This window comes from Oncorhynchus nerka, linkage group LG7 (genome assembly GCF_034236695.1).
Source record: "Oncorhynchus nerka isolate Pitt River linkage group LG7, Oner_Uvic_2.0, whole genome shotgun sequence".
Taxonomy (NCBI): domain Eukaryota; kingdom Metazoa; phylum Chordata; class Actinopteri; order Salmoniformes; family Salmonidae; genus Oncorhynchus; species Oncorhynchus nerka.
Window position 1 is genome coordinate 65,978,996 of NC_088402.1, and position 16,792 is coordinate 65,995,787.

The 16,792-nt window shown below is 41.5% G+C and overlaps 1 protein-coding gene across 4 annotated transcripts in view; it reads right to left on the reverse strand.

The window, feature by feature from the left end:
* Positions 1-16,792, reverse strand: part of clstn1 (calsyntenin 1) — a 67,914-nt gene that overhangs the window by 24,097 nt on the left and 27,025 nt on the right. Inside the window, exons 2-11 of one of the 4 annotated variants that reach the window (XM_029664586.2) lie at positions 14,456-14,578; positions 7,211-7,240; positions 5,446-5,641; positions 3,609-3,817; positions 3,106-3,255; positions 2,632-2,817; positions 2,122-2,370; positions 1,571-1,692; positions 776-938; positions 167-217 (exon numbers count right to left, since the gene is read on the reverse strand). In XM_029664586.2, coding sequence (XP_029520446.2) covers positions 167-217; positions 776-938; positions 1,571-1,692; positions 2,122-2,370; positions 2,632-2,817; positions 3,106-3,255; positions 3,609-3,817; positions 5,446-5,641; positions 7,211-7,240; positions 14,456-14,578 — 1,479 coding nt within the window. The remainder of the gene's footprint in view (positions 1-166; positions 218-775; positions 939-1,570; positions 1,693-2,121; positions 2,371-2,631; positions 2,818-3,105; positions 3,256-3,608; positions 3,818-5,445; positions 5,642-7,210; positions 7,241-14,455; positions 14,579-16,792) is intronic. The other 3 variants (XM_029664587.2, XM_029664588.2, XM_029664589.2) reach the window with 3 other exon arrangements.

The window sequence follows — 16,792 nt, forward strand, 5'->3', positions numbered from 1 at the left end:
TGCATCCAGTCTTACGCAGACTGTCTCATGCTAGAAATGTGGAGTTAGAGAATCATTCCTCGTGCAGCTAGAATGTGGAAGACATTCTAGTCGGGGGTGATGATGATGGCGTTAACAAGATGGACAAATGGCACATATTAAGGAGTAAGGGAAAGACTTGAGCAACCTGTGGAAGGCTCAGAGACTGTCTCATTGTCTTTGTCATGTCCTGGGTTGTCTGTAGAGAGTACAGGAGAGAGTTCAGGGAAAGAGAGCAGGGGGGAGGGGATTGAGAATCAGGAGAGGTTGGTTTGATGTTACACATGAACTCCTAGTGCATCATCCTGGTAGCAGGGAATGAGTTAATACTGTATATACAGTATATCAGAACAATTACATGTTCACATTTTAGGCATAAACACAAGGAGAACTACTACCATTGTATATCAATGAAAAAAAATGGCAAGAAAAATGGCAAGAAAAAAAAGTCTCAAACAGAAAGCCTTATTCTAGCAATGTTCCTTTAACTATCAATATAAACTCAAAGAGCAATACTGGTGGCTTAGCTGATACATGCATTGCCATGTAAGCTAAATGATGACATCTTAAAACATCCTGATAAGGGATTTATATTGGTTGTTAAGATAATATCTTAAGACATGCTTTTGTCTGTTTTCACCAACATTCCCTCTGTGTCTTGCCTGGTCCCAGACCGGTTTGAGTTAACATGTCAACTCCAAATGTTTGGTGATAGCACAAACAGATCTGGGACCAGGCTACTTTGTGGCTAGTTTACCTTGCCAGCAGGCGCCGATAGTGAGCTGCATGTCGATCTTGGAGGAGTGCAGGGGGTAGTCTTCGGTGACCAGGAAGGGCTCGAAGGTGGCCCCGTCTACAAAGAGAGCCACGGAGGGGAACTCCACGTTCAGCACGTAGTGGTGCCACTCTTTGTCACACACCTGGAGGGAGAGAGAGAGAGAGAGAGGAGAAGGGGCAGGTGGTCAAAGTCAACTCCATCTAAATGAGTCTTTCCTCGCCCCCTTCTCAACTTCAACCAACCTCGCCTCCTGACTTTCTTCTCCAATACGATTTGAGAATGAGGCAAGGAGAGAGGATGCAAGAAATCAATTAAATATTGACTGGGTTGGAGCCTAGTCGAGGCCATGATGAGGTAGACATGGCAAAGAGCTCATTCTGCATATGTTCTACTATCCTGCTCTCATTCTACAGTCCTCATAAACATCTTTATTATGGCAATGACAAAACTGATTGTGCTAATGGACAAACCATTTGGAATTTTGCTATGATTGAGAGGCAGCTGAAAATCATTGGTTGTTGTGGGGTTCTGGGACATTCTCACTAGTAAAATCTGGGACAATAAAGTAACTACTATACTACAGTCAAACTGTCTTGAGGTGTGGTGTCAAAAAAGGGGCAGTCTTGGTTGTGTCCTGGTGACCAAGCAGACCACGAAAATAAGTGTTTTAATTAATGCTTTGAAGTGTTATCCTCTGCGGTCAAATGCAAACGCATCTTGTTTGGTGTATGCATTCATTTTACCCCAAATTAAATTAAAAGTGTAGCAGCTCACCTGGTCCAGTTTCCAGTGGAACTCCGCTGGTTTGTAGTTCTCCGTCTCTGCGGGGTCCTGACGCAGCAGCAGGATGAGGTGACAGTTGTGGACATAGAGGGAGTAGTGGTGTCTGTTCATCTCTGTGGGATGGGCACCAGATTAGGGTTAAAGGTAGGTTTGCCAAACTCCAGTAACGTTCCAATATTCCCAAGTTCTCCAAAAATCCCAGATGGGAGATTCACAGAATCAAAATAAAATGAGCAGAAAATCTGGAATCCTCCAACTATGATTTCAAGAAAACCTGGGAATTTTGGAAAAGTTGCCAGAATTTTGGACTGGGAGTATTTTTGGAGTCCTATCGCGAGAGGACAAATACTGTCTATTGATGTATGGGGTATCAGACCTGGGTACGAATCATAACCCTAATTATTTTCTTTCACATTCCTAAGCTGTGCTCGATTGAGCTTGCCAGGCACAATGGAATAGTCCCAAAAGTGCACACCCCATCGTACCAGCACTCCAGACAGGCTCAACGGAGTATGTTTTACAGTGAGTACAGGGTAGCGTACCGGTCTTGTCCGAGTTACAGAGGATGGTCTCCTTCTCCCTGGCCCCGGGGCCGTGCCTCATCCACACAGAGACGGTGAAGGGCTCCTTCAGGCTGGTGCTCACCACACCCTCGGGCACCTTGATGGCCTGCGTGCCATTGAACTCAAACACCTGGTCGCTGTCATGCCCATTGTCTGTGGGCAGACCCACCGTCCAGTTGGCAGAGCTGCTTGGTGCAGGCAGTAATTCCACCGTGCCGGCGCTGGCGCCTGAGAGAGACACACACACACCGAATGCCAGGTTTAGATACAAATACACAATGAGAAAAGCGATGACTCGTTTTCCCCAGCTAACAATTACATCATGTCAACAAATCAAATCCACTTTGTTCACTGAGGGTAGGTTATTTTGGAATGGACTGCATTTATGAGGAATGGATGTTGTTTGGCACATTGCTTGATTAGCAGAGATACATTCTCTGAGCTACAGTATATCATGGTTGTTTTTGTTGTAGGTTTAGGGTTTCTCACCGCATAGCTTGTGCAGGGACTTCTCAGAGTAGGTGTCTCGGTCGCAGCCCTTTCCGATGTGATTGGTCTCCAGCTCGATGTTGGCCTGGATGGAGGTGATTGGCTCCTCGCAGGTCTCCAAGTGCATGCTGGGGAAAAGGGCCAGACTGCCTGTGCCAGGCTCGTACTCAATCCTCTTGTTGAAACCTGAGAAAGAGGGAGAGAGATAGAGATAGAGGGAGAGAACGTGAAAGAGAGAAGGGAAATGAGCAACATGTTTAGACGCAACACCACAAATAATGGTATAAGACATTTACAGTCGATACTCATTCATTCATTAGGCAGTGATTCTGACACTTGCTAAGAGAGGATAAGCTTGCGGGTTGAATGACCTCTTTCCAATAGTATGCTGTAAACTTTAGCCTTACAGAGTCCAACACACTAACAGATCCTGAAGCCGTTTGAGAGTTACTGATAGAGTAGGGCCTTTGCTACCTTGCCAGCCGGGCTTGCAGGTGGGCTTAATGTTAATCTTGACCAGCACATCTTCTGAGGCGCGGTTCTTCCCACAGTCGTAGGCAGTCACCGTCAGTTTGTACATGCGCTCTTTGCTGTAGTTCAGCTTCTCTGTGTTCTTGATGAAGCCTGAGTGAGAAAAAAATGAAAAAATTATTGAGCTGATTTGAGCTTTTCATTGATGGAATGCCAACAAGCTACAGGTGCGCTAAGAACAAACGTAAACAGTGCTAATCAAAGCCCAACTTTTAAAATCAGATATAGACACGCAAGGGATTATCATAATACAGAGATTGGCATTTCAAGGTGCAAGCCTACACTTCAAAGGCAAAGTGCTGGGGGAAGAAATGACAGACTTACTGTTTGCCGAGATCAATAAAAAAAATTGGTCTAGGTCAATAAGAATCGCAGCTCTGATCTATTTTTAAGCAGTTTGTTTTTTGGCAGGCGGCAGGGTTGGGCAGCTACTTCGGGGTCCTTACCGTCCTTGTCAACAGTGAAGGGTACATCTGGGGTGACGATCTCGTAGCTGCAGATCTGGCTAAACTGGAATGAGCAGTCGGCATCCACTGCCTCCACCTTCAGGATGCTGTCATACTTCTTACCCTCGATGACCGTGGCTTTGTAGGACTTCTCCTTGAACACTGGGGAATACTCGTTGATGTCGTTCACTTGGATGTGGACAGTGGCCCTGGTGGGGTCAAAGTTAAACTGGTGACGACAGACTGACCGACCAAAAAGATACATCCATCACACAAGCTTCTGTGAATTACATTAGTCTCTGCTTAGCTAACTAGGTAATCTGTGCAATAATCAATTGTAGGATGGCTGTATTGCAGCCAATCACAATTTATCATAATGTTGCATTACAGCTGGATAACTTCGATTATACTAACATAATCAAGGATAGTAAGGAAGGATGGCTCAATGTGGGCAAGGGAGACCTCTGAGATTGGAGACAATACTCCTCTTCTTGTCTCAAAAGTAAAAAAGTGTTACACTATTGTATACACCCTTATATTATACTAGGATTATTGTGTTTCCATAGCTAGGGTTGACAGTGAGGACTTGAGAAGAGCATTATCACCAATTAAATTTCAGTTCAATTTAAGGGGCTTTATTGGCATGTGAAACATACGTTTACATTGCCAAAGCATATGAAATACCTCTACATAATCAAAACAGTTGCTCTGTGAGGTATTAAAGTTCACAGTTAGCCACTGGGGAGCCAGGCCCAGCCAATCAGCCAGGCCCAGCCAATCCGAGTGAGTTTTTCCCCACAAAAGGGCCTTATTACAGAAAGAAATACTCCTTCAGTTTCATCATCTGCCCGGATGGCTGATGTCTGACGATCCCGAGGGTGAAATAGCCGGATGTGGAGGTTCTGGTCTGGCGTGGTTACACGTGGTCTGCGGTTGCGAGGGCGGTTGAACGTACTGCCAAATTCTCTAAAACGACGTTGAGGCAGCTTATGGTAGAGAAATTAACATTCCATTCTCTGGCAAGAGCTCTGGTGGACATTCCTGCAGTCAGCATCCCAACTGCACGCTCGCTCAAAACTTGAGACATCTGTGGCATTGTGTTGTGTGACAAAACTGCACATTTTAGAGTGGCCTATTATTGTCCCCAGCACAAGGTGCACCTGTGTAATGATCATGCTGTTTAATCAGTTTGTTGATATGCCACAGCTGTCAGGTGGATGGATTCTCTTGGGAAAGGATAAATGCTCACTAACAGGGGAAAAACACATTTGTGCACAAAATATGAAAGTAATGTTTGTGCATATGGAACATTTCTAGGATTTTTTTATTTCAGCTCATCAAACACGGGACCAACACTTTATATTTATATTTTTGTTCAGTATACATGCCAGCTGAAGTGTGGCTCTGGCCCCAAGTGAGAGCAGGTCTGTCGAAGCCATGCCCAGTGAGACATGGGTGGCGGCCCGCGTAGACGGACACAGAAAAGTCTGGGCCTTTTGGGTAAAACACTGGGGTAAATCCTGTATGGAAATGCACCATGATTATGCACATTTTCCTTCCAACCTTTATTTGATTGAATATGTTGGCAATGATCAAATTCATAGACTGCAAGGTGAATTTTGATTGATGGACTCATCGCATCAATCGAATTTTAAAAGGACTGCTGGCACCAGCAACAGAACGTCCTACCCACACAATTACACTAAGATCAGGTCATTCGAACAAAATTGAGTCAAGGCGGGAAGAAATTGCACACACTGTGGCACTCAAGTGTTGACTTTGCAAATTGGTCCCAGTACGGGGCCCTAAAGCACTACGGAGCAAGAGTCAGACATACTTGTGAGATTTCTTCATGTTGGCTCCGTCGGGGCCCTCTCCACAGTCATAGGCCTGGATGGTGAAGGTGTGCTCCTTCTGGAGTTCACAGTCCAGCTTGTCCTTAGCTCGAATGACTCCCTCACCCGTGGACTTGTCCAGGACCACTGCCTCAAAGGGAACATTCTGCCCATGGATCCTGAAGCCACAAATCTCACCTGAACAGGTCAAGAATCGAAAAAGTGTTTGTTTAGAAGGGGAAAGTTCCTTCTTGAAGTCTACAGTCATATTAGTAAGAAAACACTATGTATACACAAACTTAAATAAAGAACAGCCAAAGGTTTTGGCAGCCAGGGATTTGTACATTTGGGGGCAGGGGGGTGTCTGTGGAGGAAGCCAGAAGCATTGTTGTATGGGTGAGTACTTGAGGGGAGGGGAGGGGGGAGTGGGGGTATTTAGCATAATAGTGTGCTGACTGATCACATCGCATCCAGTCATGCATGTTGAAACCAATAAATATGTGGACAGGCATTTCACAGGAGTACTTTACATCACAACAATTAAACTAATCAAACCAAACCAAAACAAAGAGGAGTGCAAAGCCAATATTGGAGCAAGATATTAAAATCGGTGCATTTCACTGTCAGGCTATAAATTACAGGGCTATTTCATAAGAAAAGAAGGAGTGAACATAGGAAAAAGAAAGGAACCCTAAATCAAAATATTAAATGTTTACAGTAGAAGTAATATGAAACGATTATGATGAAGTGGTCCAGTATCAAATGGCACTAAACCTAATACAGCGAACAAAAACTAAATTAACAAATTTAAATAATCCATTAAAAGTTCATTTTGGAGTGAAGGAAGTCTTCCTGTGCAATTTTGCCTCGCACCCAAAACTATTTAAGAAATGAATACAAAATTAAATCATAGAGGATCAAACCAGTACAATAGCAGTAGTCAAACAAAAGTACTGGATGAGAACTGGGGTTAGAAATATCAACTTGCTTGACATCCACATCAAATGACAACTGCAGCCATGCTAATGGTAGAGATTAGTGGTGGAAAAGATGCAACAGAAACCTCACAGCAGAGAGAGTTTGCATTAACAACCTCAGCGACTTTGCTTTGAAAAATCGAGAAATTACAGGTTGCCAGTAGTCAAAATCATGGTTATTGTGTGAAAATCATCTTTAATATAATTATTTTTAAGTAATACCGGCACATTTATTTCAATTTGGTTCTTTTTTGAGAGGCACCAATGATATTGGTGTGCTGTTTATTGTCCATACATAATAAATTGTCATTATCAAATTTAATTTCCCAACATTTAGCATGGGCTTCACCAGGTTGTATTTTCTTAATAAATATTCAACTCAAGGCAGAATTCTTCATTTAAAGTAATTGTCTCAAATTGGTTTTGATATCAGTCTTGGTTGATTGTTCATGATGAATTTGCCAAAATGACAGACATCTTTGAGACCAACTCCTGACTTTAGCACCTTTTCCCTGATTGTGGCTGAAATACTGTTAGGGTCTGCAAACTACAATGGATGTCTCATGCACAGATATTTCTAAGTACACGCAGCCCCACATCACACTTTTCATCCAGTTGTATTTTCCAAAAAATTTGGGGTGAGAGAAAAGTAAAAGTTAAACAAAAACAAATGGGGAGGAGATTAAAGAGCATGGCAGGAGTTTCTGTGTAAAAGTGCGGATGCTAGTTTGCGTTAGTGGGTTAATAATAAAAAACTGAGCACAAGACAGGAGAAAGAGCCCATCATCACCTTCTTTGGTGAAGGTCACCTCAAAACTTTCTACAAGAAGGGAGAGAAAATCAACCCAGGTCAGTCAGAAAAGTTTAATTTCAGAGGTTACACAGAGAGGACAAGATACAGTTGAAGTCAGAAATTTACATACACCTTAGCCAAATACATTTAAACTCAGTTTTTCACAATTCCTGACATTTAATCCTAGTAAAAATTCCCTGTCTTAGGTCAGTTAGGATCACCACGTTATTTTAACAATGTGAAATGTCAAAATAATAGTAGAGATAATGATTTATTTCAGCTGTATTTCTTTCATCACATTCCCAGTGGGTCAGAAGTTTACATACACTCAATTAGTATTTGGTAGCATTGCCTTTAAATTGTTAAACTTAGGTCAAACGTTTCAGGTAGGGGTTTGTGATAGCCACTCCAATACCTTGACTTTGTTGTCCTTAAGCCATTTTTCCACTTTGTGCAGTTGCAAACCGTAGTCTGGCTTTTTTAATGGCGGTTTTGGAGCAGTGGTTTCTTCCTTGCTGAGCGGCCTTTCAGGTTATATCGATATAGGACTCGTTTTACTGTGGATATAGATACTTTTGTACCGGATTCCTCCAGCATCTTCACAAGGTCCTTTGCTGTCGTTCTGGGATTGATTTGCACTTTTTGGACCAAAGTACATTCATCTCTAGGAGACAAAACATGTCTCCTTCCTGATCGGTATGACGGCCGCGTGGTCCCATGGTGTTTATACCTGCGTACTATTGTTTGTACAGATGAACGTGGTACCTTCAGGCATTTGGAAATTGCTCCCAAGGATGAACCAGACTTGTGGAGGTCTACAATTTTTTTCTGAGATCTTGGCTGATTTCTTTTGATTTTCCCATGTCAAACAAAGAGGCACTGCGTTTGAAGGTAGGCCTTGAAATACATCCACAGGTACACCTCCAATTGACTCAAATGATGTCAATTAGCCTATCAGAAGCTTCTAAAGCCATGACATAATTTTCTGGAATTTTCCAAGCTGTTTAAAGGCACTGTCAACTTTGTGTATGTAAACTTGGCCCACTGGAATTATGATACAGTGAATTTTAAGTGAAAACATCTGTCTGCAAACAATTGTTGGAAAGATTACTTGTGTCATGCTCAAAGTAGATGTCCTAACAGACTTGCCAAAACTATAGTTTGTTAACAAGACATTTGTGGAGTGGTTGAAAAACTAGTTTTAATGACTCCAACTTGTAAACTTCTGACTTCAACTGTACATACTTTTGCCATATATGGATACACATTCACATTGAGAGTTTGGATTCAAATTTGATGTGCAAATCAATACACAGCTCAAAAAGCCCCCTTCCTTAGGGGAAAAGTAAGAAGAGGTTACAAAGAAACATTACAGTATAAGCTTCTACTGCCCAAAGATTTACCATTTAGCACATGACATGCTAAGAGACAACGATAACCAGCTAAATATTTCTGCATTTCTTGGTAGGCTTGGGCGATATACAGTTTATCCTGTTTGAGGTTTTTCGAAATATCGACGGCATGATTTTCAATACCGTAAAAAATAAATTACAAAAATGCACATTTTGTACTTTGGGGGATTGCTACGCCACTGCTTATAAGTTATGTTTAACTAAGGAATCTACAATCAGTCAAATTATATTCAGCTCAGGGCTCCAGCTATGCATTCGGTTTGCTAACTTGCTAGCTATAGTTAGCTAACAGACTTTTGTACATCACGCTGTAACGTACAATTGACCTTATTTTATGGCCCAAAAAACATAATACTTAAAGGTCAACTGTAATATGAATACCATTGTAAAGCACAATTTCTCCCCCTTCCAGCAAAATCAATGACGAGACCTTCATGCTGCCCGCCTCTGCATGACTGAAGAAGGCAATGAGCTCCGTAGGGTCTTTTTAGAAATGGGGGAACGGAAGAGATAAGCCGTGTGGGCAAACAGCTTTTTTCACCCCATCTGTCCAACTTATCACCTCTAAAATGTAAATAAAACACTATAAAGAACTTTTATAATGTGTCATTACATACCCATTTGAAGGTTTGTGTCGAATTTGAGTCAGGTTTTTAGGGCGGCGCGAAAGTTATCTTTAGAAGTAAACAGCGGCTATTGTGGCTTTTGAGAGTCATGATGGCTTGCAATGATGATACAATAAATGAATGCATTCAGTTGTACAATTGACTAGGTATCCCCCTTACCATATCCCTGTCACTTTCTTGTTTTTAAATCTGCGAGAGGAGAATTACACCTGGTGAAGACAGGCTGTACGACACAGAATGAGTTGCATTATGCGTGCTGTACGTTACGACACAATTTAGCGTACAGCGTCAGAGGGGTCCGTTTTTTAAACTTTTCTCCAATACTATCGGGCCATTTCCATGTCAATCAACGCTTGAATAGAAACGTAGTTCACACCCCAGATTTTGATGCCAACACAGTCCCTACAGTCGTTTGAATGCTGCGGTTGCACACATTTGTACAGAATGGGGTTAGTCAACAGTAAGTGGCTAGATGCCAAGATCAAGCTTCTTGGTTATAGCAGACATTCAATCCCCTCCTGTTGCCTACATTTTTTGTTCATCAAAAACAATTATATTATAGATAGAGAGATAGCTAGATAAATAGATTTTAAAAATCTAACCTAAGTAGCACCCCTTGTGTGCACATTTGGTAATACCGTATACCCGGTATGGTACAGAAACAATATGAAAATGTGGATACCGCCCAACGCTAGTTCCTGATGAATGACATAGAAAACAAAATAATTTAGGATACTGTAGCTTACTAGCCTACATCAGAAGGTTTGGACACAGTAATAACAATGCAGCATTCATCTCAGCAGACCTGTTAGGAAGTTGTTACCTTACTACTTACTCATTACTGTGTAGTCTGAATAAAAATGTAGTTCATCAAAACTCTTATGCCATTGGCATTAGACTGTACTCACATAAAAAGTGCTACTAAATCAAAAGCTAACATACAGTATTTCAAACTGAGCGTTGAGATACAACTTCACAGCTTACTCCTGTGTCAGCTAACATTAGGCCGGTTCTGCTTGGTTGATTGTTTACGACCCGTGTCCCTGGCCTCTCGTGGGGCGAGCTGTCCGTCTCATTTTTACCTAGACAATTAGAAATGGATTTCCCATTAGGGGCTTCTGTTCAGGACCAACCATGCGGTGGAAGCTTTGGGCCTCCCCCCACCCCATGCTCTCCCCAGCCCGAATGACAACATAGCTGAGACTCGGGAAATTCTACCCACAGCCTACCCTGTGTGCCTTGGCCCTCTGCTCTGGCTACAAGCCCCCAACATTTTCTACAAGACATCATCCCAGCTCAATGTGTATTGATTCTAGGCCCCTTGATGCCCTTTGTATTGCCGGTCGATGGCGGATGTCGTAAGAATAGGCCGACACCTGAACTGAGGGCTACGTGACAATGTGAACTCCACAATGGGGTAGTAAAAGGAAGTTTAGCAGATCAAAAGGTGACTTAAATGGTTCTGTGGTAACCCAAATTCTATGTTTTAGGGATATGTGAGAATATGAATATGTTTCACAAATATCTTTGACTTAGAGGCTCTTACAGCAGCTGTTCTGACTGCACTCCTGTTTGTTATACTACAGCCCCCTTTCCTGATGTAAACACAGATTTTAGAGAGCTAGGCTAGCTCATCACCACCTTCAGTAGCAGGAGTTCCTGTCAAGACTAATCACATTTCAAGGAAGATAAATCATACAAAATAACAGGGGGATATTGGTAAATGGTATCAAATGGTACACTAAACAGACACAAACAAGCCAGATCAATTCAACGGTCATTGTCTTGGAATAAAATTAGGAATTAGGAATTGCTCTCATGTTAAGGCAAAATGTCCATACTGCATCATACTCCAATGTCCAGCACAGATGTCCCTACTACTCAGAGTCACATTAGGAAATAAGTAACCCAAATGTTGTTGTAGCCAAATGCTACAGGAGTCCTTGACTGTGTCCCTGTATTGTAGTTCCGGGCTTGGCTATTTCTACGGCTGCTGTGCTCATTTTCAAGCTTCCCGCAGCTTAAAAACCTACCATCGCTGCACCAGTGAACACACCCACACGTACACATATGGATAGACTGACACAGCCATGACGATGTATGCACACTAGAGGTCGACTGATTAATCGGAATGGCCGATTAATTAGGGCCGATTTCAAGTTTTCATAACAATCGGTAATCTGCATTTTTGGACACTGATCATGGCCGATTACATTGCACTCCACAAGAGACTGCGTGGCAGGCTGAATACCTGTTATGCGAGTGCAGCAAGGAGCCAAGGTAAGGTTCTAGCTAGCATTAAACGTATCTTATAAAAAACAATCAATCTTAACATAATCACTAGTTAACTACACATGGTTGATGATATTACTAGTTTATCAAGCTTGTCCTGCGTTGCATATAATCGATCCTGTGCCTGTTAATTTATCATTGAATCATAGCCTACTTCGCCAAATGGGTGATTTAACAAGCTTATTTGTGAAAAAAGCAGTCGTTGGACCAATGTGTACCTAGCCATAAACATCAACGCCTTTCTTATAATCAATACACAAGTATATATTTTTAAACCTGCATATTTAGTTAATATTGCCTGCTAACATGAATTTCTTTTAACTAGGGAAATTCTGTCACTTCTCTTGCGTTCTGTGCAACAGAGTCAGGGTATATGCAGCAGTTTGGGCCGCCTGGCTCTCTGCTAACTCTGAAGACTATTTCTTCCTAACAAAGACAGCCAACGTCGCTAAACGGGGGATGATTTACCTAACCATGAACATCAATCCCTTTCTTAAAATCAATACACAGAAGTATATTTTTTTTAAACCTGCATATTTCGTTAAAAGAAATCCATGTTAGCAGGCAATATTAAACTAGGGAAATTGTGTCACTTCTCTTGCTTTCATTGCACACAGAGTCAGGGTATATGCAACAGTTTGGGCCACCTGGCTCGTTGCGAACTAATTTGCCAGAATTGTACGTAATCATGACATAACATTGAAGGTTGTGCAATGTAACAGGAATATTTAGACTTAGGGATAGATAAAATACGGAACGGTTCCGTATTTCATTGAAAGAATAAACGTTTTATTTTCAAAATTATAGTTTCAGGATTTGACCATATTAATGACCTAAGGCTCTTATTTCTGTGTGTTATTATGTTATAATTAAGTCTATTATTTGATAGAGCAGTCTGAGCGGTGGAAGGCAGCAGCAGGCTCGTAAGCATTCATTCAAACAGCACTTTTGTGCGTTTGCCAGCAGCTCTTCGCAATGCTTCAAGCATTGCGCTGTTTATGACATCAAGCCTATCAACTGAGATTAGGCTGGCGTAACCGATGTGAAATGGCTAGCTAGTTAGCGGGGTGCACACTAATAGTGTTTCAAACGTCACTCGCACTGAGACTTGGACTAGTTGTTCTCCTTGCTCTGCAAGGGCTGCAGCTTTTGTGGAGAGATGGGTAACGATGCTTCGAGGGTGGCTGTTGTCGATGTGTTCCTGGAAGCTACACTGTTACACTGGCAATACTAAAGTGCCTATAAGAACATCCAATAGTCAAAGGTTAATGAAATACAAATGGTATAGAGGGAAATAGTCCTATAATAACTACAACCTAAATCTTCTTACCTGGGAATATTGAAGATTCATGTTAAAAGGAACATGAATTATCATTATTACAAATAAATACATTAAAAAAAATATATATATTTTTTTTTAAATAATAATTTTAAATAATAAAATGTAAATTATGATTTATTTTTTATTTTTTTTTATTATTTTTTTTTTTATTATTTTTTTTTTATTATTATTATTATTTTTTTTTTTTTTTTTTTTAAATTTTAATCGGCCGATTAATCAGTATCGGCTTTTTTTGGTCCTCCAATACTCGGTATCGGTGTTGAAAAATCATAGTCGGTCGACCTCTAATGCACACACCAATGATGTATGGCACACACCAACACACCATTCTCACACAGACATTCAAGCCATGGATTCAGCATCCCTGCTCATCCCATCGAGTACAGTGGCACTGCAGTGAACCTTGTTTGTACTTTGCTGGGACACGCTGTCCACTTTCCCTGCCCTCCTCATCAAAGGGGTGAGTGGTGTACAAAGAAGGGCAGCGTGGAGCGCTCCATTGAACTCCAATTTACTACTGTAAGAGGAACCCATCGTTGTGCAATGAATGGGCATTTTGATTCCTCTTCACGTTGAGTTCTCTATTGGGCTGGGTTATGCACCCTGTCGTTCAAATCAAATACATTATCAATCTGGAGTAGACGGATCATTTCATTGTGGTCGTTCTAGTCTAGAATATAACAGGAACATAATAAGTACAGTAAATTCACTTAGTGTGATAAAAAATAAAAGGGGCAAGGGCACAACAAGGGACATGGGAGAGTTGTGTAGGGAGTACTGAAGATCACAGAATGAATGGGATGGAGGGGAAAAAAGCCATTCCCAATACCGCGGTGCTTTGAACCTCAGCCAAAGTCAATCTCTTGTATGATAAAAAAAAAAAAAAAGTGCCCTAATGCTGCCTTGGCACATATCAGTTTAATTGTGCCTCTCCTCGGAGATGAACATTAAAAGGGAAACTTCTGATTGAACTGGATATGAAAGGATCCTTAGGGTGGATATGGGGACCAGCTGCGGACCACTGTGTGGTAAAAACAAATCTAATATGCAATATCTCCCCTGGCATATTTGGAACATAAACTGGGTGGTGAACTTAACGAAGATTAACGTAGAGTGTATGACTGGACTTTGCAGAAGGAGCACAGATGACATAGCTTGGCCGTAAATTAAAGAGATTAACTTGATGCTTCTTCACATACTACAGAGGTCAAAGTGGGTTTAAGATCATATAGAGACATCAAGTAAATAGATTCCCTATGAATGCTATAACATTGTATTATGTGTAGCTACTGCATCCCCAATTCGCTACTGAAAAGTCTCTGAAGAGCAAAGCAGCATGAGTAACCAATGAAAAACAAATTATAACATCTTTGTGACTGCTCGCTATCAAACCACTGACTTGCAGCATTGTACACCTGGAATTGATTCAATCTAATGAATCTGTAATGGTTATATTTTTTCTCATCGCCTTATGGTAAATGAAAGGAGAGAAAAAACAGAATCCAGAAATCGAGGGGTTTAAAGAAAAGGAGCTATCAGGTTAGTGTAGAAGAAAAAGCTCCTCTCTCACCTGCGTAGCGCAGTGGGGCGTCTTTGTCCAGGGCGATAAGTGGAGGGTCCAGAAGTACTTTGTCGTCATTTTCTGTTACGATGCCATGATACGTCGTCTCGATCCATGGCTTGTGCTTATTAACTATAGAAGAGAGAAAGAGACAAAATTAGCTCCCATGCATTTTCATAAGAAAAACATACAAGGTTTTGAAGCACCTGATTCAGGGACAGAGGTAAAAGCCTTAGGGCAAATTAAAAGTAGAGCGGCCTGACCCGATACTTGAAACTATAGGACTACTGTGGGCCGTTCTCCCAATCATCTAGTCCTGAACTGGCACACTTGAAGACATTCCAGTAATCAGCCAGCCTTCAAGCACAGGATTCTCTAAACACCTTCAGCTGGGCAGAGATACTGAGAGAGACCGAGACACAGAGCTATCCCTCAGACTACACAGACCCACAAAGAATTTAAAAACAAAACCCAATTTTGATATACTCCCACATCTATTAGGTGAAAAACCACAGTAGCAAGATTTGTCACTTGTTGCCACAAGAAAAGGGTAACCAGTGAAGTAAACACCATTGTAAATACAAACTATATTTATGTCTATTTATTTCCCCTTTCGTACTTCAACTGTTTGCACATTGTTACAAGACCGTACATAACCAGTAATAACATTTAAAATGTCTCAGTTCTTTTGAAACGTTTGCAAATTTAATATTTACTGTTAATTTCTGATTGTTTATGCCACTTTTACTTATTAACAATTCAACTTGCTTTGGAAATGTAAACATGTTGTTTCGCATGCCAATAAAGCCCTTTGAATTAAGAGAGCAAGAGCACATTGGGCTCCAACAATGTACCTTAAATTAAAACGTTCACTCAGTCACAAGTTCAAGTCTTTGTTTTAGACTGCACCTTGCCTCCTGGGAGTTTCTACCACCCACCTACCTACACCTCTGTCATGGCCCCGTAAACAAAGCCTGCTCAAGCTTGGCTACACAATTCATGTATTTTTCTGAAAGATATCAATGCATACATACACAATTGTGCAAAGGCACTTGCAGAAAATCTAGAGGTGCTGACACAGTTTCTTCCAGTTGAAGTCAAATTCTTCAGCAAAGAGCACCAAAGCCAGGTGGGGGTGCACCGCTCATTGCCCGCTTATGCCAAGTAATGGTAGGGGAAACATTGACTCAGCCACACTAAGTGGATGAGGTTTGACAGCATTGTCATCGGGCCAATGACTCCTGCAGCTTGAGTCCCAGCAGAAACTGTGTGGACCAGCAGTCTGGCTCATTAGAGCTTTGTGCTCTCGTCTGTTGGCCCGGGACACGGCCCCAGCTGCAGACAGGATTCACTTTTAGCTGGCGGCTGCAGAAAAAGCTGCAGTGAGTGACACATTTGGGCTGGATTACAAACATCTGTTGATGCGAGCAAGGGATAGTGGAATCGCACTCTCAAAGTAAATATGGAGCCACTCCTGAATCAGAAGAGTGACTAGCTACGTGTTGGTGATGTCAACACTGACACCGATGAATGTGGCCGACTCTGACAGAGACGGGCATGGGGCATGATAAGAAATACGGTAAGCTGACCAGGCATGTGTTGTCTGTTGGGATCCTGAGAGTGGTAATAGATGAATTGATCTGACAGGAAGACGGCAAAATAAGGAACTCAAAACAATATACAAGGTACCCCTTGTATATAGCCTCGCTACTCTTACTTTACTGCTGCTCTTAAATAAATCAAAAATCTCAATGTTTTTTTATTTTTTTCTAAACTTATCTATTTTTTTCAAAACTGCATTGTCTGTTTAAGGGCTTGTAAGTAAGCATTTCACTAAGGTTGTATTCGGCGCATTTGACAAATACAATTTTATGTTGAACTAAAGTTCAAGTGTCCTGACCTCAGAATGACCCCTTGAGCCAGTCTTGTGGTTACATTCTGCTTATAGTAACAACTTAATCAAAGAACCAAATCATAGGTTGCCCATAAAAGATAAACAAACCAAACACTATGCTTCTTTTCAAGGTAGTTCAAAGTAGCAGTTTATCTATACCTCGTGAAACTGTGTCTAGAGGACCATGAAAGCCTGGAAGTTACATCTACCTACCTACATTTTGCAAGTGGCCAAGACTGGCTAATCCCATTAGCCATCTAAAATGTAACACTATTTTTATTTTACATTTTCTCCTGTGCAAACATTTGGTTGTGTTTAGTAAATTGTGGAATGGGAAACAACTAGAGGTCGACCGATTATGATTTTTCAACGCCGATACCGATTATTGGAGGACAAAAAAGGCCGATACCGATTAAATCGGACAATTTTTTTTTGGGGGGGGGGGGGGGGGT